Genomic DNA, 23227 nt, shown 5'->3' with positions numbered 1-23227 from the left:
TGGCCACCCAGATGCTTGTGGGAAATCCATAGGCAGAACCTGAGCACAAGAAAGAGCACTGTCTCCACCCACAGTTTCCAACATCTGCTTCAGAAGTAGGACTGCCTCTGACCAAGGAGACAGAGCATAGCCATCATAGTTAGTAGCCATTGAGAGCCCTATCCTCCAATGAATATATTGTGTGGGGGCACATTTTCCACACAAAACAGCACTGTTTTCAGACACGTACTTAACGGTGTAAAAACATTTGGACTGGGGGGAGGGTCATAACCGTAATACTGTGAAGTAGATACTTGAAGTGGTTTTATATCTTACGGGTTTTGAAATGCATGATTTTATAAGCTGCTATATGAAAAGTATTCTTGAGAATTGTATATAAATTTGACTGCTACAGAATACACACAATCACAGCATTTTTATTTGGAAATAATTTTATTTCACACCCCCATAAAGATTACATTTTTTAAAAAAAGAAAGATTTATCACTTTTTATCTTATTGGCTTGCTTATAGCACTGGGATCCTTGTGGTGTAGTTATGTTTCCTAAGAATTCTGCTGAAATTAGAAAATGTGTTTCACATGTTATCAGCAATTGAAACCCAGAGCAAACTTTGAAATGTTTGCAGCACTCAAGGTTTTTGGTGCTGAGCCTGCTTCCTGCTCTCTTATAGTACCTGTGTTTTGCACCAACAGGAGCAGCTGTTGCTGCATTAAAAAGCCCAAATTTCCTTTCTTTCTTAAAATTGCATGAGTGGACTCCTGCTCACAGTACATTGGAACCCGCTTCTTGCTATCATTTTTTTTGTGTGAGTTTCAAATCCAGCCTACAAGGCAGCAAAGAATTCATGTATTCGTTATATGGTATGGTAATAATGGGTATTGACATGACAAATAAATTAACAGGGGAGATAGCAGAATTAAAAATGGATTTTCCTCCCCCTCTCCCATGCCACCTGAGCAGAAAAGCCAGTGTGATGTCTTCAGATGATGCTGGACTGCAGTCCGCTTCATCCCTGGGCATGCTGGTGAGAGCTGTAATCCAATAACATCTGGAAGATGCCATGTTAGCTACCCCTTCAAGGGGTAAGGAAGCGTCTTATATCTTATCATGTCTATTTTTGTTTCCATTTGCTACCAGGAAGCTACATTCTGTGTGGTTCTGCGGGGAGCCCGCTTGGGACAAGCTGTGCTGAGCGATGTACTTCAGGCTGGCTGCATTCCTGTTGTCATAGCTGATTCCTATATTCTGCCTTTCTCCGAAGTTCTGGACTGGAAGAGGTAGTTTCACTATGGTCATGTGTGCTCCATTGTTGCAACTTGTTTGGATCTGGAATGGGTTTACAAAATCAACACTGAACACTCAGTTGGTAGAGCATGAGACTCTTAATCTCAGATCCCTGCATTGCATGGAATTGGACCAGATGATCTTCGTGGTCTCTTCCAACTCTACAGTTCTAAAACATTTTTTAAAACTATACTTACAGACTGAACACCATTAATGTTTATCCAGGGCATGTTCAGGGAAGTTTTTAACCTGTGATATTTTACTGTATTTTTGGTTTCTATGGAAGCCGCCCAGAGTGGCTGGGGAAACCCAGCCAGATGGGCGGGGTACAAATAATAAATTATTATTATTATTATTATTATTATTATTATTATTATTATTATCCATATTGTATTACATTTATATGGTGTGTGTTGAAGGGAGGGGTAGTTCCTTTAGATTTATTTTCAAATACCCCTCCATGGGCTTATCTGTTTGACTCTGTGTGAGGGGAATCCAGTTTTGGCTAATTAACTACCTGCAATTCTCACTGTTTCCCTTTTCACTTTTCCGCATTTAGAGCTTCTGTGGTGATACCGGAAGAAAAGATATCTGAGATGTATAACATTCTGCAAAGCATACCTCAACGACAGATTGAGGAGATGCAGAGTCAGGTAGCGTATAGGCCATTTGAGTATAGGCCATGAATATTTTCTTGGGAGCCAAACCTGAATTGACCTGCCTGGCTGTTGTGGAGGTTGAGGCAAATGTAATAATGATTTGCATGTTCCCATATTTTTCCGTTTAATTAAAGGTGCTGAATATTGCATGTTGTTGAATTGTGCAAAGTACATACAATGAAGTTACTCAGATGTAATTTTATGTATTGTTCTGGATCAACACTGCATATCTGTTAAAATTAAATTGCCACCCATATCTTGCCACCTACGTGGCTGATTTGACCTGCTGAATGATTCGCTCCCAAGTAACTTTAGGATGAGGAGGATTTCAAAGTTATTTGACAAACTGGTTTGGATTTGAAGCTTTGTTCATTACATTTTATTTACCTCTAGGGCTCTAAATGATAACTTGAATTCATTGGGGCCACCAAATGTGTTGCTTAACACACAAAATGGAAGAAAATGGTACCTTCTTGTGACTAACACATTGAACTAAATTAATGTATGAGGAACTTGGTGTTAGCATGCCATATTTGCAAAATCTAGCATGTGTATATATATATATATATATGCTTTCGTAGATTTTCACGGGTACAGGAATGCAGGTTTTGGTGTCTTCGGGTGTCTTCCCGTGTAAGAGTTGGGGTGTCTAGGCGACGTTTCGACGAGGTCTCACTCGTCATCTTCAGGCTGGTGCTTTCGGCTTCTTGTTACTGGAGCAGAGCAGGATCTCAGTGTTTGAGTTCCTATAAATACTGTTGAGGGGGTGTGGTGTATAGCCTCCAACGTTCTGGGCAGAGAGGAAGTTCCCAGGTTAGTGTGCCTTTTCTTCTTTTGTTCCTTAATTACTTGAGGGATATCTTGAGTGATTTCTTGAGTGATATTCTGAGTACCACTTAGGTGGGTCATTAGGTGTGGATTAGTTGCTAAAGCTTTCGTGTCTTGACCTCTTGAGCTTGTGAAGAGTTTTTCTGAGAAGATGGTTGTACTGCACTTAGTTGTGCTCTGGCTTGGCTTCGTGTATAGGGGCGAGCTGTGGTTTTGTGCCCTGTGCCAGCCAGATCTGTGTAGGGATTGCAGGGGGGTGCAGCATCCGGAGGTGCCACTATGGTTTGGCTACTGGATGGTGTCTGTAATTTATCTGTGGAGAGGGTCTGGGTTTGGGTCTGGTGTGGTTGATTGGTGATGGCGTTCTGTGTGCCTCTGGTTCTGGTGTCGGTTTTTGTGGGGAGGGCTAATTTCCAGATGTCTGGCAGGCGGGACGTGTCGTCACGCTTGTTCATGTTGTGAGGGTGTTTCTCTATCTCGATGGCTTCCATGATTATTCTCTTGTGGTGATGTTCCATGTTAAAGAGCAATTTGGAATCTGCAAAATTAATTTCGTGTCCTGTTTCTTTCATGTGTTGGAAAAGAGAGGAAGTTTTTTCTTCTTTTTTGACGGCATTCTTGTGTTCTGCGATACGTGCATTATATTGTTTTATTTATTAAGTTTGCATTCCACCCTTCATCTGTAGCTCTCAGGGTGGTTCACAAGATAAAAATACATAACGAAAAAAGAACAACAACTCCCCACCCCACAAACACATTTAAAAGGACCACCTGAATGAAGTTAGTGGGTTAGTAGTGGTCTGTGGACTGCAGTTGGGAATTCCTGTGCTACAACATTTCCTATTAAATACAACACAACATTTCTCTGCAACAGAAACACATTTTATTAAACTGTGACCTGCATATACACTGTGATTCCATGCAAGTACAAATTAAATTATCCTGAGACCTCTAGCTTTGAGATTTTGTTTTCAAAAAATGTTTTTCCTTAAGGACATGAACATCTGGGCAATGCCTGGTGAAATTTCATCATTCCCAGAGATCAAGGAGTGGGGATTCAGTACTTTTTATGCATCTTTTCCCTGGTTTGACTAGAGGAAGCAGAATAAATTATGGAAAATAAGCAAATATATGCAGATTGCCTACTTTGTATAACATTGATAAGTTGCATGATGTAGATAGATCATGGAAAGTTGCTTTCTTTAGGGCGGAATTTTAGTTTTGCTCCATTAATTTTCTTGTGTGCAGATTATAGGCAAATCTGTTCATAAACCTCCGGTTTGCTTTCCATCCAATATAATTACTCAAATACCTAGTACAGTGGTGCCTCGCAAGATGAAAATAATCCGTTCCGCGAGTCTCTTCGTCTAGCGGTTTTTTCGTCTTGCGAAGCAACCCTATTAGCGGCTTAGCAGCTATTAAAGGCTTAGCGGCTAAAAGGCTATTAGCGGCTTAGCGGCTTAGAAAAAGGGGGGGAAGCGAAAAAAATCGCAAGACTCGCAAGACATTTTCGTCTTGCGAAGCAAGCCCATAGGGAAATTCGTCTTGCAAAGCGCATCAAAAAACGGAAAACCCTTTCGTCTAGCGGGTTTTTCGTCTTGCGAGGCATTCGTCTTGCGGGGCACCACTGTATAACACAAACCATATATACATTTAAGGAGGTAGTAGACATCTATCAATGCTGTACATTATAGAATGGAAGCAGCAATGAGTTAGTGATTTTCCAATTGTATAGCCCAGATTACTGACTAAATGAGACACACAACACTCTTAAGTATATTATAGGTATTTGCACACATGTTCATATAACAAGCTACTTCAGTTTTGATTAAAATAGATAATCTACACTGAACTTTAGAAGTAAGATGAGGAAACCTTGCTCTAGGACAGAGTTGTCTAGATTATGAACGAAAGGCTATCAGTATAAAATATGACTGAGAATTGACACTTCAAAAAATACCAGTCTGAAAATATGCATATTCTGTTTTCTGAGTACACATCAGTTAAATTCCCAACACTTTCTTCACAATTATGAAGACTGGACATGGCTTTTATTTTTTTTTATTTTTTAATGAGGAGTCAATCTCTTGATCCACTCTGCTGTGAGCCTCTTGATAAAAAGTGTGCCTGGGGAATATAATCAGGAGCACAGAGATAGTATCGAGATACATGAAATTAAGCATATCAGAAAACTTTCATAATTAATATGAAAAGCATATTTGTGAAATACTAGGAATCTTCCTATCCAAGTCACTTGATATGAGGCAGTCCTGGAAACTCCAATATGCACTTGGATTATGTATGACGTAATTGGATTACTTGGGGCTTTGGGGGGGGGGGTGTTTCTACAGAGAGTTTTCTTGTGCTCAGCCACTTTACCAATATGACAAATGGCCAGAAGAGGTCTCTGTTCCCTTGATTCGTACTGATTTTCTTAGCTTCTCACTAGGCATTCTATGTGGGCATAGAGACTCAAGTAGCCAGTTCGGTTAGGATGGAAAACACTGCCTTTTGATTTGCTACTGGGGGTCATGAAGAATGTGGCTTTGCTGTAAGAAAGTTCATAGATGTGACCTGATAACCCTAGCTATTCAGATTAGCATTATTGACTCTTTCTGTAAATGCGTGAGTGCTTGTTTCAGCAAACGTCGTAACTTCAGTCCTGTGCTCGTGGTAGATGCCGTCAATTACCATCTAAAATCGACAGTAGTAATACAAAGAGCTGCAAATACATCTCTGTACATTTGTAACTGTGTTTATAGGTACCGTAACCCTTCTTTCCTTTTCGTCTACGTAGGATGCAACATCTGGCAAAGATGTAGGGATGAAATTAGAGCCACATCTGTCAGTGTTCTGGAATTGCAGAATTGTAGAGTTGGAAGAGCTCCAATAGCTCCTCTCATCAACCCCCTCCCCCAACTCCAACTTAGGCTGCCCCAGACTTTAGAACCATTGACATAGATCTGTCTGGCTGTCTTGTGGACCCTCCAAGCAATGAGGCACCACACCTCCCATATGTAATTTAGTTTCAAACTGCTTTTTTGTTAGGAGGTTTAGGCTAATTCTACTTCATTTAAAAATAATTCCTTTTTGACCTCAAAGGGTAAACTCACTACAAGCGATTGGTTCTTACCTGTATTAATGGAGGAGCAAAATGAATGGGAGGGGGGAGCACACAGAGAACAGGAAAGAGAGTTGGAATAGCAAAGAGCGAGGGAGATAGATGGGATGACACAGAGCTGTGCAGTCCTGCAATGAGGCAAACACCACTGGTTTTGGCTCTGGCCCTGCCCATTGCTGGCATGCAGACTCCGACAGATTACCTCCCAGGGAATGCAGCCCTGCTTTAGAAGTATATAGAGAAGTTACACGGGTTCTGTAGCTCCTTCCAGTGTTAATTTCTGTGGAGTGTCTGGACTGCTAATAACTTCAGTTTACACATTTAAGTGAAGGTATGAGTAAAATAAAACCCTGAATGATTAATGCCACCTTAGCTTAATTGCTCTGTCAAAATGAAGCCCCTGTTGTGGTGGTAAAAAAGTTTTCACTATATTTTTTGTAGATTGCCAGTACCTAGGGCCTATAATTTCACTCTGATTTGAGTGTAACTTAATGAAAACTTCCTTTAAAAACATTAAGTACGGTGGGTGGGGAGAAACATTGCAACATCACAAAACAGCCGATTCCTTTATTGTAAGGGAATATGTATGGAATGTGAGAGTACAGGTTTTTTTATATGTCTTCAAGATCAGTTCTGACCCCAAATGCATTTCAAATACAAATTTGAAGGAGGCAGTATTAGAGTCGTAGGTGTCTCTTGATCAGAATGTGTGAGGTTTCTTTTTTCTAGCCCTAAGGTTAATATTTGTGTACGGAATTTTTTTTTAAGGCAGCAGAATATATTCCTGAGCACACCTTTCAATTGCTTTTCCTGAACTCTGCTGTTAGTTCTGCATATCATGCACCGAATGCCCACATTTTGCTTGGCAGCCTTATTGATTAGTAGATTTTTATGTTTCAGCTCCTATAGAATCTCTCCAGTGACAGACACCTGGTTGTGTGACATTTGTAGAAAATGCCCATTCAGAAACTGGTCTCTACCATAGATACTGACTAGCAAAATAGTCCAGGGATGCACATTCTTAGTTTGTGTGAAGAAGCCCACCACCTGCTTAGCAGCTGTTCACTTTTTCTCTTTTCCCCCTTTCTTTTTTTGCCACGGAGCTATTTCACAATAAAGTGATGGGTTAAAGATGGCCCTTGACACAAAGGTTAAAAACATACTTGTTTTCTCTCTAATGTGAAGGGAGTGGGGTGGGGCGGATGTGAGAAGAGAGTGCTGGGACTTGCCAGCAGGTTCTTTTTTTCTGTAGCTTTTCAATCTCTGCCCTTCCATTTAATATTTTTTTCTTAAAAGAGACGTATTTCTGTGATACTCTGCAAGCACCCATGATTAAACAAAAAGAAAAAGAAAAGAAAAAAAGGAAAACAGAGCTTCAATGTGTTGCTGATTTAAAACTGCTAAGGGAATTCCAAGTTTGAGGGTGTTTGAAAGCTACTGCATCAGCTTGTGGCAGGTAGGAGCCAATATCATAGATGCACAGTGGTCTGTGTTGGCCAGGGAAGAGAAAGGGAAGGGGGTGGGGTGCAGGGATGTGTTTTCTACACTTTGCAGGTCATTCTCTTACCATCATGCTGTCCCATTTTGTGATTTGATCTTCTGTAATATTGGTTTGTACCCACCCCCTACTTCACTTCTTCTAAGATTATTTATTATATAGTGCTTTTAAAAGCCAGATGTAGCTTGGGGAGTGATACATAAAAATACATTTGCTTACACATCACAGTTGTTCCGTTGTGACAGTAATTTGTGTGCAGGGCTGTGATACAATTGCTGCACAAGGATGCGAGAGAAGACGCCCACATGGTGTAAGCTACATGCACAGCTCACACAGCTGTCTGGGAGTGGGATGTGAGATAGTTGCAGCTTCTCGCCCTGTAACAATGGGCACTGTGAGGCTGGCTTCTAGAGGAAGTCCTTCACAATATCAAGCGACATTTAGATGTGAAGAAGGGTGCACATAGCTCTAGACCTTCTCCCTTGCAAACGTGATGGTGGTGGGGTGAGTGACCAAAGCCCTTTACACTACAGATCTTTTGTAAGAGCAAGACAAGGCTGTTTCCATTTTCCTAGTTCTCATGCCTGTTTGGGACTGTGAGTCTTTGGACTACTATCCCAATGGCTCTGAGCACTACAGCCAGAGCGGGGGGTGGGGGGGTGGGGCGGGGAATTATGTGGCTTTCAACTGTGTGGCAAAAGCTGTAAGAGAATCTTGTACTACATATAGGCAGAAGGGTGCTGGCTGCACCAGGGGCAAACTCCCTCATTAAGAGTCTTAAAATGATTTTTGTTAGAATGACGTTTCTGTTAGAACAAACTCTTACCTGCCTACCACCTTCTGTACTATCTGATGTGAATTTGAAGGTCATCGCTACTCAGATGTTGGTTCTAAATGATGCTACGTTGTTCGGCATCCTCGCCTGGCTTAGTGTTGAGAAAAGATTCTAGATTCTTAATTTGCAGACTCTAGCTTTTGAGTCTCTGCTAAATTTAATCATGGTTGTTGGGTTTGAAATTGATGCAATACTTTTAAACCCTTCCTTGACCAATTTCATTTATCTTCAAGTTTTAATAACAAATATTTCTAAGGCGATATTTAGCTTTTTGTTCTTCAGCTGCACATGGGGAAGCTGGAGGCAAAACAATAATGTGGAATTCCAGGGAGATGATTAGATGCTTACTCTCTGTTGTATGTTCTTTTACAGTGTGGAATACATAGTGGAGTCTGGGTTTATCATGGATCATGTAGGCAGCTCCGGGCCCTCTCAACTTCCACATATTATTTTTAGGATGTAATATCAATCATTAAACTTGGTTGCTTTTGCAGGAGCCCATTTGTGGACTTATAATTATGATGTGTTACCCATCTGTAAACTTTTTCTTTCTGCTCTTGAGATTTTAATTTCCTAAACTCTGTCAAATAGCTTATCTCTCTCCATCTTTTATGAGGAGTTGTTCTTCTGCATTTTCTATTTCTCAGATCAAAGATTACTGACATTGTGAAAGTCACCATTGGATGGTTTCTTGGTGGCCAGCTTTATCCCTATTTTTGCTGCTTACCTGTCAAAGTATATTATTTGCTCTAAAACGGAAATTGATATTCTGATTCCTGGGCACCCAAATTTTGATTGAAAGCATTGTTTTTAGCATTCTAGGTTGTTGTGATTAAAATTGTTCTGCAACTGCTATGATTTCGTCGTTAACAAGAATCCTTTAGACAAGAAATGGCATACATTTGCAGCACAGAAAGGCCTGAAACTCCCCCCCCCTTTTTTTGGGGGGGGGTGAGTCTCTGCTGCTGAGTTGGAAATGTATTCCATACTCTTTGAATTAAATCATCTCTTAAGATGAGTGTGCAATATGTGTCCATGTGTTACTTTAGCCCCCAGGAAAAGTACTTGGATATTGTGGAGGCAAAATTTATTTAATATAAACTTACTTTGCCAGGAAAACATATAATATATAAACCAGAGTTGAGGAGCTGTGGTATTTTATGGTTAAGGATTGTGTGGCTTAGGCTTTCTTGTCCCCTTTTCTCTCTGCTGACTTGCTTGCAATGAGACCTTGGGCAAGTCCAGCAATCTAGACTTTTTATAATCAAGTTGGCTAAACAGTTTGCCGTACAAGGCCCCAAGCCCACCTGAATTTCTGACACATCTTTGACTGCTAATCCTGCAAACTGATTTGTGTTCATGCTTAATCCCATGCAGTTATGCCTTGAAAGAATGGAAATATGGTGTCCATGTGTGCTTGGAGTATGTGAATGTCCCCATTACCCCCCACCTCAGCCCCTCCTTTTAGCTTTACAGAAACCAGAGGTTTCTTCTGGCTTTATCTAACCCCAGCAGACTTGCCACTTGGAAGAGACATGAGCCAATTGAACTTATGAAACTGATAGCAAGCTGGCTGAACACATGGATTTCTGAGACCACCCCATGTCTGCTAAGCAGCTCTGTTGCCAGCCTGATTTCTTAAAAAAAGCCACCTAGTAAGCATTCTTCTCAAACCCTCCCTCCCTCATATTAGATTCACATGGAGCCGGAAAACTAGATGCTCCTGTGAGTGGCAAATCCAAAGAAAGCTCTGCATTTGTCATAGGCTCCTGTCACTTCCTGTAGATCTCTGTCTTTGATCTGCTTGTAAGTCACAAAAGTCACAGAGACACAAAAGTGCAGCGAAACTGGAAAAAGGTATTGAAGTCGGTAGAAAAGAACTGTGCATGCCTGCATACAGGAACAACTACAGTGGTATCTCGGGTTAAGTACTTAATTCATTCCGGAGGTCCGTTCTTAACCTGCAACTGTTCTTAACCTGAAGCACCACTTTAGCTAATGGGGCCTCCTGCTGCTGCCGTGCCAATGTAGCACGATTTCTGTTCTCATCCTGAAGCAAAGTTCTTAACCCAAGGTACTATTTCTGAGTTAGCGGAGTCTGTAACCTGAAGCATATGTAACCCGAAGCGTATGTAACCCGAGGTACCACTGTACTTCATTTTTATTGTCTCGATGGCTCCTGTTCTCTGAGTGGACAGGGTCACATGTAGATCCTTTTTTTGGGGGGGGGTCATCCCACGCTTTCCAGACTGGCCCTGGCTTCCCAGTTGCGCAAACAGGGTCTTTTAGCGCTGAAGAAATTCAGTAATTCAACACGTGGAGTGCTTCTAATTTTATTTCCTTTTCAACTTAATTTCCTTGCTTTGGATTTTCAACGCTTAGCTTAGTGGATTACCTGTTTTTCAGCGGAGCTTCCCTTTCGGATTTTTTTCTTCATTTCCTTGTTTTCCTCTTCCCCCTGCCTTCCGGGAGGCTTTTTACCTTTCCCCTTTTGGGGCTCAGGTACCCAAGGCACAAGGAAGTACAGAAGAACCTCTTCACCAGTGTGCCAGTGTGGTGTAGTGGTTAAGAGCGGTAGTCACGTAATCTGGGGAACCGGGTTCGCGTCTCCGCTCCTCCACATGCAGCTGCTGGGTGTCCTTGGGCCAGTCACACTTCTGTGAAGTCTCTCAGCCCCACTCACCTCACAGAGTGTTTGTTGTGGGGGAGGAAGGGAAAGGAGATTGTTAGCTGCTTTGAGACTCCTGAAGGGGAGTGAAAGGCGGGATATCAAATCCAAACTCTTCTTCTTCTTCTTCTTCACCACTCTGGCAGAGGCAAGGTAGCCGTGCAGCCAGGCTCCGCTTCAGGAATGGCTCCCTGCCCATCAGCTGGGTAGTGCGGTAGCAACCAGATTTCCCGCATGCCATTTTGAACCTACAGAGCCTCAGCTCTTAAAGTGCCGTGGCATTTTAAGAATACAGTTGTACCTTGGATCCCGAATGCCTTGCAAGTTGAACATTTGGCTCCCGAACGCTGCAAACCTGGAAGTGAGTGTTCCAGTTTGCGAACGTTCTTTGGAACCTGAACGTCCGATGCGGCTTCTGATTGGCTGCAGGAGCTTGATGATGCAGCCAATTCTGCATCCTTGGATGTAAACTTAATCTGGGAATAGCCTGAGGGCAGGTGGAGGACCATAGTCTCACTATTTAAACATTTAAAACTGTCTAAACTCTGGGCTGGTGAAGAAACACTTAACTCCAGACTTGAAGAGTTGGTGTTTGTTCTTGTTGATAACATGTGATATGAGAGAGAGATTTATAATGTAGTTATATTTCAGAAGGTTGGTTTTACTGTATTGAGGGGAGGAAAGTGATTGGGTTAATGCGTGCCTTCTAAAAATAATTCAATGGAGCTGATCTTCATACAATTTCTGTTCATAGTAATGGAGCTTGTATGGGAGATACTGTTGGTGAATTTTGCCGGAGCCCCTTTGTCCTTCTGTGAGCCAGTTAAAAGAGATTTATTATAAAACAAGCAAAGATACCCTCTGCTTAATTGGGTAGCAAGCCTGAAGTTTTCTGTACTGCCCGTCTCCCTTTTATGCCAAAGAGGAGGGATTAGTGCTGCTTTGACCTCTTTATTTAGAAGAAGCATCGCAGTGGCAGCGTGTTTTGCTTTTGTTCCAAATGTCTCAACTCTGACCTCCAAGTGGGCTTCAGTCTCCAGGTCAAATGAGACATTTGCAGGAGTAAATAATTTATTTGTTTTTAATGCCACTTTAAAACAGCTTGAGTGACTGGTTTCTGTGACCCTTCCCCTTTTTCGTTTAATGTGCTGCTTTTGGCTCTTCTTTAAAGGGGACTCGGTGGAGTAATTTTGACTCTTATCAGTTCGTTGACAGCTATATGAGCTATTACTGGCTCCAGGCAATATATGCAGGCGTGTGAAACCTCTCCTTTTTTAACCCGGGAAAAATTTCTGCACCAAATGGATTGTGAAGAATATGGAGATGGGAACTGGAGAGAAATCTGCCTAGGACAGCCTCATACTAGACGCTTATATAGTGTACAACAAATTATTTATTTATGTCCAATCAAAGCGTAGTCTGTGTTTGGTTGTGTATGAAAAAATGAGAATGCACGTATTTTAAATGATTATTAAAGGAGAACGTACGGGCAACTGCTAGATATTTGAAAGGCATTTAATTAGTATATTTGACTTTCGGCCATCTGTCTTCCCCTTGAGGGAAAACAGCCTCTTTCTCAGGCTCTTTAGAATCATTATCACATTGAAAAGAACTTTTATCCATCTGCCATTTGTACTATTTTAGATTGTGTGACTGGAGAGCCTAACCCCACTTTAATCCTCCCAGAGTGCCTCTCTAGATTTCTACCTTCATAAATGTCAACTCTGGACACTTTTCCATCTTATCAGATGTATGAAGCAGAAGCTCTCCATTTCCTATTAAGAGAGATTGTATGTGTGTGTATAACATAACATGTTTAAAAAATAACTCACCAAAATATGGAAGCTGAAAGTATTACTTTTGTAAGTTTGTGTTACATTATATCACCTCACTTTTTTGATCTTGCAAAGAATATGCTTCTGTTATGCTGGATCTTAAGAAGGATTGTGCAGTAAGGTGAGGAAGAATCTTCTGTTACATGGCTGCTTGCCAGAAGTTATAAGAATCCTTAGCATCTAATAATATTTTGTATATTTATAAATTTGTCCATAAGTGTTTTTCCCCTAGTTGCCTCATTTCTCGCATAGTGTTCTTGGTTCTTATGTAATGAAGCAATCTTGTGTTACAATTTTGGGGATGCAGTTTTTTTAAACAAAGCATTTACAGTGCTTGATCCTCTACCTGTGAGCATGTCACCAGTAAACCTGCACTAATATGTATATATTCCTGTGACATCAGAGTAAATAGGTGGCATAAGGCGTAAGGCACTGGAAGACTAATCAAACTTCATGTGGCTCAAGGAGCGAATGCCGGGCTGAAATAACTCCTTGCCTCCCCTTCTTCTAGGTTTCTCCCTTCTGCAGTTAATTGGAGGCCTTCTTATTTGAAGTCTAGGGGTCCTAGGGTTCAGACCTAAACCTATTTTGGGGCCAGGCATCAGTCCTGGGAATGAGAAACAGTAATAGTGTCTCGTGAGTATGAAAAGTATCTGCTCCTGAGTGATCATAGCCACCCCTCATAGTGGGGCTTAGTGCTTGACTTCTGAGCAGACTCTTCATCTTCTGTTTATTAAACACTGGTCACCAGAACAAAATTATCATTAGAGCTTTTCTTGGTTACACACTTTATGGAATACTGTGACACTGAGGACCTTATGAGATACGAGGCATCCCTTGTGTAGTCTTGGATAAAGGGCAGCCCTTTAATAAAACAGATCCCTACTTGAAGCAAAAAGAAATTTGGTCCTGAATTTCCTTCATATTTAACCTCTGCATTCAAAGGAATTAAATCTTCTATTCCCTTGCTATGGCAATAATGAGAAATCTCAAATAAGATCGATGTTGTTGTGGCAGCAGCCCCTTTGTATTTATTTACTCATGATGTTGGATACTGATTAAAAGTTTCCAGCCATGTTGTAAGCCTGCCCAGTCTAGAGCCAGGGCAGCTGTCGACCAAGGGAGATGGCTAGGGGACATAGTACCAAATCACAGTAGGAAGCATCAGTAGATAGCTCAGAAAGCTGGGAAAGGTGTAAACAGAGCCTCAATTTATCTGCCGAGTGGGTTCTCTAAACACAGTTTTATTGGACAGTGGCTCCTGCTTTACTAACCTCTAACCTCCGTGGTGCTTGGAGGTGCTACCCACTGACCAGCCTTGTCTTTGAACCTCTCTTGGTTCTTGCCACCTCAAAGGCTTGCTGTTGGATTCCTATGTTTTTCTTGGGACTTCACCTCTCAGCTGGATGCCTGCAGCAGGGAAAACTGATCCACCCTTAGAACACTGACATATTTGAAAGCGATACCCTCGAGACTTGAAACCTATTGCTTTCTGTTTCGGGAGCTGTCCGTCACTTGTCAGAAAGTGTAGCTGAATCCCTTTTCACCCTTTTTCAGTTGGCAGTCATATTGCATTATATATTTATGCATAGCACTGATTTTTGTTCTCCCCATTCCTGGCAAACCCCTCTTGTGTTGGCAGTAACTGAAGCAGATGTGAATATCTGTGGATTTGGGTTTGTGAGGTGATAAGTACAAAGCAGAATGTTGGATCTGTGAAACATTTAGACAAAAGGATTGTAAAAATTTCCCTGTAGAATTCCTGTGTCTGTCCTTGCTTATTGACTCATTGCTCTGAAAGATCAATACTACAGACTTCGTACTGCCTGGCTGTTTTCTGTTGCTCTGATGTATCTCCTTCAGTGGAATTAGGTATGATTTTGTAGAAGAAATCTCATGGTCTTTCTGCTCTTCCTCCTTCAAAGTACCATTGTTGTCTATAACTATTGTCCCCCCCCCCTGAAATATGGCAGTCCTGAATCTTTTGTGTGTGTGTGTGTGTGCCAGTTTAAAACTCACCTGTTCACCCAGGAATTATTCATTTCTAGCTTGGTTAATATATGATTAGCGACCGTAGTTTGAATCTAGAGGAGTTGCTGTTGTCTGTTCCCTCCTTCCCAGCCCAACACAGTTGCTTGCTGAATATTGCTGATATATTTTTCAGGTGCTCCAGCCATGGTTGCTTGGACTGTCTTCATAACTTGAGATAAATTTGATGGCAGGTTTTTGTGGAGTCAGTAACCTGTCCTGAGCTCTGTAAGGCCTTATATGTTAGTACCCAAACCTTGAGCTTGGTCTGGTAGCAAATTGGCAGCCAGTGCAAATCCTGAAAAGAGAGTGGGTGGGTGGGAGAACTACCTCATGCATTTAACAAGCAACCTAGCTACCATGTTCTACACTAGCTACTCTGGAGTAGCCCCACAAATAGCAGAGTGCAGTAATCCAACCTTGAGGTTGTTGTTGTTTAGTTGTTTAGTTGTGTCCGACTCTTCGTGACCCTATGGACCAGAGCACGCCAGGCACTCCTGTCTTCCACTGCCTCCTGCAGTTTGGTCAGATTCATGTTTGTAGCTTCAAGAACACTGTCCAACCATCTCGTCCTCTGTCGTCCCCTTCTCCTTGTGCCCTCAATCTTTCCCAACATCAGGGTCTTTTCCAGGGAGTCTTCTCTTTTCATGAGGTGGCCAAAGTATTGGAGCCTCAGCTTCAGGATCTGTCCTTCCAGTGAGCACTCAGGGCTAATTTCCTTAAGAATGGATGCGTTTGATTTTCTTGTAGTCCATGGGACTCTCAAGAGTCTTCTCCAGCACCATAATTCAAAAGCACCATAATTCAAACCTTGAGGTTACCAAGTTGAAATTGGAGGAGGGAGGCTATGTTACGTCAGTGTCCTTGCTTAGATATGCAAATGCCTACATGTGTCTTCACACAGAATTTGCCATCATTAGAACTAAGCAAGAACATAGAACACTGGCAAGTTTGCAAAGTCTGGCACTAGTAAACATTTGTAATGTTTCTCTTTTGCTATTATGCATCTGAATGACTTGCATAAAATGATGCTTTGAATACTACTGAAGCCCAAACTCAGAATAAGGATCAATAAAAGGTAGTTAGTAAAACAACATATCTTCCCTTTTTAACCTCACCACTGGGACTCGTCTGCGATGTCAGTAGTTTACAGCAACGAAACTGAGAACCTATAGAAGGCAACTCCCAAGTGACCAATATCTGGAGGGTCAGACAAAGATTTTGAACTGTGACCTTGGTGCTCCTTGTGAATCTGAAACTACAAAACAAATGTTGGTACTGGCTAAGATTTCATTCCTTACATACAGGTTTCTGGTCTGATCAATAATGAAATACTCCTAATGTGTGCTCTTACAAAGTGAGAGTTCAAATTTCCTAGGTTGGCATCTCAGTTTGCCAAATGCTGGCAATGGTAGTTTTAGCTAGGCTTGGCATTAAAGTACCATAAAGACCATGGGGTCAGTTGGTGGCTCGATGATCTCAATATTCTTGGATAGGCGCCAACTAAGATACCATGGGGGAGTTCACCAGCAGGGTAGAATGTCAATACAAAGTTCCTTTTCTCCCTGTCCTGTTTTAAATGCTTTAAAAAGCATTTATACAGCAGTCAATCATTGCCAGGCCTGTTTACTCGTTACTTCTTTGTGGGGTAAAGGTACCCCTGACAGTTAGGTCCAGTCGCGGACGACTCTAGCGTTGCACGCTCATCTCGCTCTATAGGCCGAGGGAGCCGGCATTTGTACGCAGACAGCTTCATGCGGCCAGCATGACTACGCTGCTTCTGGTGAACCAGAGCAGCGCACGGAAACACAGTTTACTTTTTTGGGGGGAGGGGATGTCAAATCTCTACTTGGTATGAATCTTGGGTTCTCATGTTCCTTCCACCTCAATATCCACACCAGGTAATAAGTTAGCTGGGCTGTACTGTGTTTGTTTTGAATGAAGCATCCCTTGCTCACCCAGTCTGTCGGTGCAAAATTTTGTGTTTGTTTTTATTAAAAAAGTTCAAGGAAGTATCATGTCAGATAAACACAGTATATCCTGTTCACTTTTTACTCTTTCCTAGAGTTGAGTGTGAGGGTGTTCACTCCAACACTCATACCACTTAAATAATTTTGTTTGGAAAGTAACCTACAAACTGGCCTAATACAATCCTCTAAGTTACTTTTTTTTTGAGTGGAAAGCGTCTTCCTTCAGTTTCTATTAGCTTGTTATCAAGTTTCAGTGGATCACTGTGGAACTACTTTGAGGGTTTTTTACAGTCAAACAGTGATAAGTTTTATGAAATAAATAAAATAAAATAAACATGTGATGAAATAGGTTTTATCCAATACTGTGTAAGTGGAAGATAGGTAGCCGTGTTGGTCTGCCATAGTCAAAATAAAAAAAATAAATCTGAAGAAGTGTGCATGCACACGAAAGCTCATACCAAGAACTAACTTAGTTGGTCTTTAAGGTGCTACTGGAAGGATTTTTTTATTTTGTGTAAGTGGAGTTCATGGAATAGGCCTTTCCCTTCTTCTCCTCCCCTCTGTGAGCCCCCCCAATCTGCTCTGGAGGGTCCCCAATCCTTGTGAGAGCAATCTGATGCAGTGTGCATTTATGTGGCTTGCCTCCCACATGAAAAAATTGTGAAATCAGCGGGACTTGTATTAATACAACTTAATGCACGTCTGCAGTATTTCATAGGATATCAGGTTTAGATTTGCATCAGGTACAGATGTACTGTTAATGGCAGTGGATATGTTGATAAGTTGAAGCTTGTGAAAATTTATGGCCAGAAGCTGAAACAGAGTCTGGGTGGAGGGAGTTGGCTTTGCAAAGACTAAAAGTTTAATAAAGGACAAAGACCAGTATAAAATTAGGGATAATTGCAGTACTGTTAGAACAGTCACCTCTGTTTTGCTTACCTGAAGGTAGTAAAAGATGTATTGGTTTCTATAAAGCTTTTCCAAAAGAAAGCCATTAAAGTAACCTCTGCCAACATGAAAATGGTAGCACTTCAGGACCTCATAAACGGTGTGAAGTGTGGCACTCTGGGAACACTTGACTCTTGCAGTGGGGCAACAACTTGCAATGCTATGGCGCCTGACCGTTAGGTTAGGCAATTAACTTTTATTGCTTTCTTCCAAGTCCTTCTCCCTTTCTCTTGGCTGGTTTTTCTCTTTTCCGACTAGAACTTTGGTCTAGGTGATTGATGCAAGCCAAAAGTTTTCCCCTGCTGATGTAGCCCCCATGTGATTAATCTGTTTTCATTAATACTGCCTTTTTGTGCATTTGCCAGTATTATTTTTTTCATATTAAGACGTTTGTCATTGTGCAGTATGATGAAGCATCTCTAATTATGCTAACAGCAAGTTTTGCTCATGCTATGGCAATAAACTGTAGTATATAACTTGATGCTGTGCAGGCCTGGGGGGGGGGGTTGGTAGTTAAGCATGTGCATTTGTAAGGAAAATAGCATTTTTGCCTAAATCAACTTTCCCCTGCTAGGGAGTCCAAAACAACTGGGAGGTCACCAACTCCCATCAGCCTCCACCATCATAGCCAATGGTCAGGCATGATGGGAGTTGTAGTCCAAAACATGGCGAAGGCTAGTATCTATGGATACTAGTTTCAGTGTGTAGATTTTTGCAAATGCTACATTCCTGCTTGATCGTGGCAAAAAGATTCTTCTAAATATCTACCATACACTTCAACTTCTCTTATTAGCATATTGTTGTGCTAAAACTAAGTCTGGCCTTAGTTTGTGTTATACTACCTTGTTAGGGAGTGTGGAAAGTTCCAATATTTCCAATATTTATGAGGTACATGTACAGACGTTTCCTTCCTCAAGTGGAGGCGTGCGTGCATGTGGAATAAATTGATCCTGCTCTTCTCAATAAATGCATCTTGGTGCAGCTAAGCACATGAGAAGCTAACGCTAACATTTGTTTGTAAACCAATGGGAGGGGGACCTAACGCACATGGATCAAAATTGGCCTTCCATATCTCCTCATTTTGTCTGCTAGGCCATTTCCCCTGAACTCCATCCATCTGCCCCAAACCTGATGTCATGTATAAACTCATGAAGGCCCACATACCTTTTTGAAATTTTATTCAAATAAGATTTATAAGATTCTATTGCAACTCCAAGGCCACCCCAATCACATAGGCCTTATAGTTGCACAGATGAAGAAGAAGAAGAAGAAGAGTTTGGATTTGATATCCCGCCTTTCACTCCCCTTCAGGAGTCTCAAAGCGGCTAACATTCTCCTTTCCCTTCCTCCCCCACAACAAACACTCTGTGAGGTGAGTGGGGCTGAGAGACTTCACAGAAGTGTGACTGGCCCAAGGTCACCCAGCAGCTGCATGTGGAGGAGCGGAGACACGAACCCGGTTTCCCAGATTACGTGACTACCGCTCTTAACCACTACACCACACTGGCTCTCGATGCATTTAAACATACTTTATTGAACCCAAAATGTTTTGTGCCAGTGGAGAGGCACTACAGCAATGCAACACAGGGTTCCTGGATTCTGTTGCTTCCATGTCCCACTTCAGCCCCTTGTGCCTTATCCCACACTATCCCATATGATCCCTGGACCCTAGAAGCAGCTCTTTATGGGGTACACTGCAGTGGGGAACAGATAGGAACCTGCAAACCCCATTGTGCAAGTGGAGTTGTGGTCTGCCTTTTCTGGATGAAACCCAGAGAAAGGAAGAGATAACTTAGAGGGAAAAGATGAAACAGATGGATAGTATAGAAGATGAAATTATTTATCAGGTTTGAATGGTTTAACTAAAGTTACAAACAGAAGAGTGTTATAAATTAAGTGCATCATTCCTTTACATAAAAAATGCAAATTGCATTAATAGGCAAGTTAGTTTTGCCTCTGCTGCTTATTCCTGTGCATCCCTCAATCCTGAGCTTGTTTGTTAATTTACTTTATAAAAACCACCATTCTTTTGTAAGAACCAAAAATTACACTACAGTAATAAAGGACATCCACTCCAAAAACAGCACAACAGCAGCTGTTATTGAAAGCAGCTAAAACTACATTTCAGCAAAGTGATTTTGCCTGGTCTGTAAAATACTAAAGAGGTTGAGCTATGATGGAGCTGGCTCATAGACGGTCACAACTTGGATGTCTAATACTGCATATCTACTAGTTCTTCTAGAATGTTGTCACAAACTCTAAAAAAATTAGTGAAGACCAGAATTCTAGTAGGTTCTGGATCTCCATGATATGAAACGGATTAGAACAGAATGGATCTGTGACCACCTAATAAATTGATTTGAGGGAAATTCCAGGGGGCAGGTGAGGATGAAAAGCAGGACAAATAAATAGTCCAGTGTGGAGCTTTAAGAACACAGCCTCATTGCAGAAATACCTTTGTCTCCGCATGCAAAGTCTGCATGGATTACCAAATGAGGCAGGTTTAATAGCCAAACAGCTGCAGCTGGTTGACAGGTAGTGATAAAATAGGGCTAAGGTGCCAGAACAACAGCAGCAAAAGTGCAGAGAAGTTCAACTCAGAAACTCTGTCCTGACACCTTATTCTACAGGGCAGTACCCACAGCTGAATTGTCATGTTTCGGCTAGTGCAAACTCTCTGATGGAGACGACTTTTGTATCTAGAATCACTCAATTTAATCTGTCTCTCTGATTTAAAATCAAATCAGCCAAAAAAAGTTGTGCCATGTGATAGTGCCAATTACCTGTGTTTCCTTTTCGTCTAAGTTTTTAAATTACGTGCACTGCGGGGGGGGGGGGAATCAAAGCTTTCTTTGATGAAATAGGGAAGGGGCATTTCTTCTTAAGCAGAAGAATTTCCTGTTGTGCTTAGTAATGTTGTGTATTGGACAGTACTGGATGACTGACTAGGCATGCTAATCAGTTTTTTTCCTGGAAAAGCAAACAAGGTGGGAAGGATTCACTGAGCTCTGAAAACATCTGTTTGGAGATTTGCAACCTCCTTGGAAAGTTTTGGATTTTGCCTCAATGAAACACAACTTTAAAAAAAAGAAAGATTGTTGGTAGATTAAACCCTTGCATCATTATCTTTTTAAATTAATAATTATTTGGCTATACATGAGCATAGATATTTAGGCTTTAAAAATGGTTCCCTTTCCTTTCATGTCTTCCTAATTCCCCATCCTTTGTGGGACAAACATAACATTCTTTTTGATGTTGCTAGTAGAAGTTTGAGGAGGTGAATGCATTCTGCAGGTATTGAGTTTTTTATAGACACTCTTACATCATACCACAGAAACCTGTTTCCACAGTATAAAATTGAGTGGAGAGGGCATGTGATGGGGTCAAAATGATTGAACTAATAGCTCTTCACTATTATGAAATAATAATGCAGACCTGGATATTAACAAGAAAAACACTAATATTTCAATCTGGAGTATTACCAAGTTTCATGGAAATACATGGATGATTTTGCATGCTGTTTGCGAGCACCCTCATTAAGGTGTGTGAAAACTTCCTGTTATTGAAGCACTCTTAGCTCTTACATATATTGTTGAAGCTTGGAACACCCAATAGCAGAACTGAAAAGCCTCTGGATGTTTTCATTGATTGCAAAAGATACAGAATATGGAAAGAATATGGAGTATACAGATAGGAACATAAGAAGAGCCCTGTTGAATCAGGCCAAATGCCTGTGAAAATCAATTGTGCATTTTGAAAGCAGCACATAAGCTAGTTTATTTAATTGTTCTCATCATGCAGGAACTATTAAAGTATCTTACAGTTCTCCTGATGATTTCCTACTTAGAAGCCTAAGCTAAGGACACATATTAACTAGGATACACATATTAACTGAAGGAAGGAAAACAAAAAAATGGCCATACCATAGACAGATTTATGGGGTAGTTTTCTACCTAAAGCTTGACATCCCCTGTGGTGCAGTTTGCCTGTCATACTAAGCCAAACCATGACTAAGCATGAACAAGCTAGTATGCAGTACGTGGAATAAAAATCACAACCACTTGGTTTCTCCTCAGTCCTGCTTCTATGCTCTTCGGAGCTAAGACATGGTTTGGCTACCTGGGCTTATACTTACGCACACACACACCGAACCAAATAAACCCAGACGTTAGCCAAGCACAAACCCTGGCTACATCTTGTGGCTTGTGTGGAGCAGATACAATTTTTTCAGATAACCCACCATGTTAGACTTAGTGTTGTGGTTGAACCAGACCTATAGAACATCTGTCACAAGCCATGTGTGTTGTGTCAGGAGAATATCACTTTAATCTGCTTCCCTGGAGCAATTTTTGCTTGAAAAACCATGGGACATGTTAGCTAACACATTAATTCTTAAACAGAAACTAAGAATCTAACAGACAGGTTTTTTTGGGGGGGTGTTGTTGTTGTTTTACCCCAAGTTGAATTTGTGTGTCCTAGTGTGGTGCAATGTTACAAAAATTCAGGTCTGCTTCTCTGGGTCAATCTTTGCTGTGAAATATCATTGGGGACAATTCTCCCTCCCAATACATTAACATTGGTTGAGGGTGGGGCAGTGCCCCATTAGTGGGATTTTTTTTGCCTCCAGCACTTTTTACTAATGGAAAGAAAACTGTAAATGATAAGGGGCTGAAATTTAGGGACATTGCATACTACTGTGTAACTGACAAACCAGCACTGTGTTGTAGGTCAATTTCTGTATGAATTCTGCAATGAAAAGTGCACTCAGAGTGAATGTAAACCCTGTTTTTCATAACTAACTGACAACTTGGCTATGGGAATCCATGTATTTGTCTCAGAAACTACATCTTCAGAATCTTCTAGCTGGAGCTTGTTCTTTTTATAGGGGACTTGGAACCGACAACTTGTAAAGGATAATGGGTTTGTTCCATTTTGCAGGCACAGAAAAGCACTCTGCATTTAATAGACACTAAGCATTCTCTGTCCTGCTTGAAAGCTTATTGTAATACAGAGACCACTTTATCTGTTCAAGGACAATAATTTATTTGTACATAGCAGTGAGAGTCTTCAGCCACACAGTACAACTGCATAATTTCATAAATTGTGTTTAATTCTGTTATTTCACCATGACTATATTTGTGTTGCTGGTTTTTCTTCACAGTTAGGAAGTCAACCTGATAAGAATCAGAAACTTATGACCAGCTGTGTTATGCCTTTGTCTTTTATGCACAGTCAATGCAGTTGAGGGGAAAAACACTGTTTTCCTTGCTGGCTGGCTGTCCTACACAAACACATGCAGATATTCCTCCTGGCTGATACTGGGCCTTGGGGAGGTCTTTAAATTTAAGTGCCTTCTGGACACTTAACTGTGTTGGAGATCTCTGCAGAAACAATTAAGTGGAGAAAATAACTTCTGTAAGGCCAGACCACTTGAGATATGATTATTGGCAAAGTATGTTTCCTTTGGGGTTGATAGTTTTCAGAATCAATTTGATTCCCAAGTCCTTACGAATTTGTTTTGTTGCAGTTCTGTATGAGAAGCAAGGAATGAA

At 41.2% G+C, this 23227-nt stretch overlaps 1 protein-coding gene across 4 annotated transcripts in view; it reads left to right on the top strand.

Moving 5' to 3' along the window:
• The window catches only part of EXT2 (exostosin glycosyltransferase 2), an 80445-nt gene that overhangs the window by 16720 nt on the left and 40498 nt on the right, over nt 1-23227 (top strand). For all 4 annotated transcript variants that reach the window (XR_014516737.1, XR_014516738.1, XM_083464031.1 and 1 more), the window contains exons 6-7: nt 1139-1278; nt 1845-1938. Coding sequence is in view for 2 of the 4 variants with exons in the window: in XM_083464031.1 (XP_083320157.1) it covers nt 1139-1278; nt 1845-1938 (234 nt within the window). In the remaining 2 variants the exon portion in view is untranslated. The remainder of the gene's footprint in view (nt 1-1138; nt 1279-1844; nt 1939-23227) is intronic.

This window comes from Podarcis liolepis (assembly GCF_965112155.1).
Source record: "Podarcis liolepis genome assembly, chromosome: 1".
In the NCBI taxonomy this organism is placed as follows: Eukaryota; Metazoa; Chordata; class Lepidosauria; order Squamata; family Lacertidae; genus Podarcis; species Podarcis liolepis.
The sequence above is the reverse complement of the archived record's forward strand: the minus strand, read 5'-3'. Positions and strand labels throughout refer to the sequence as shown.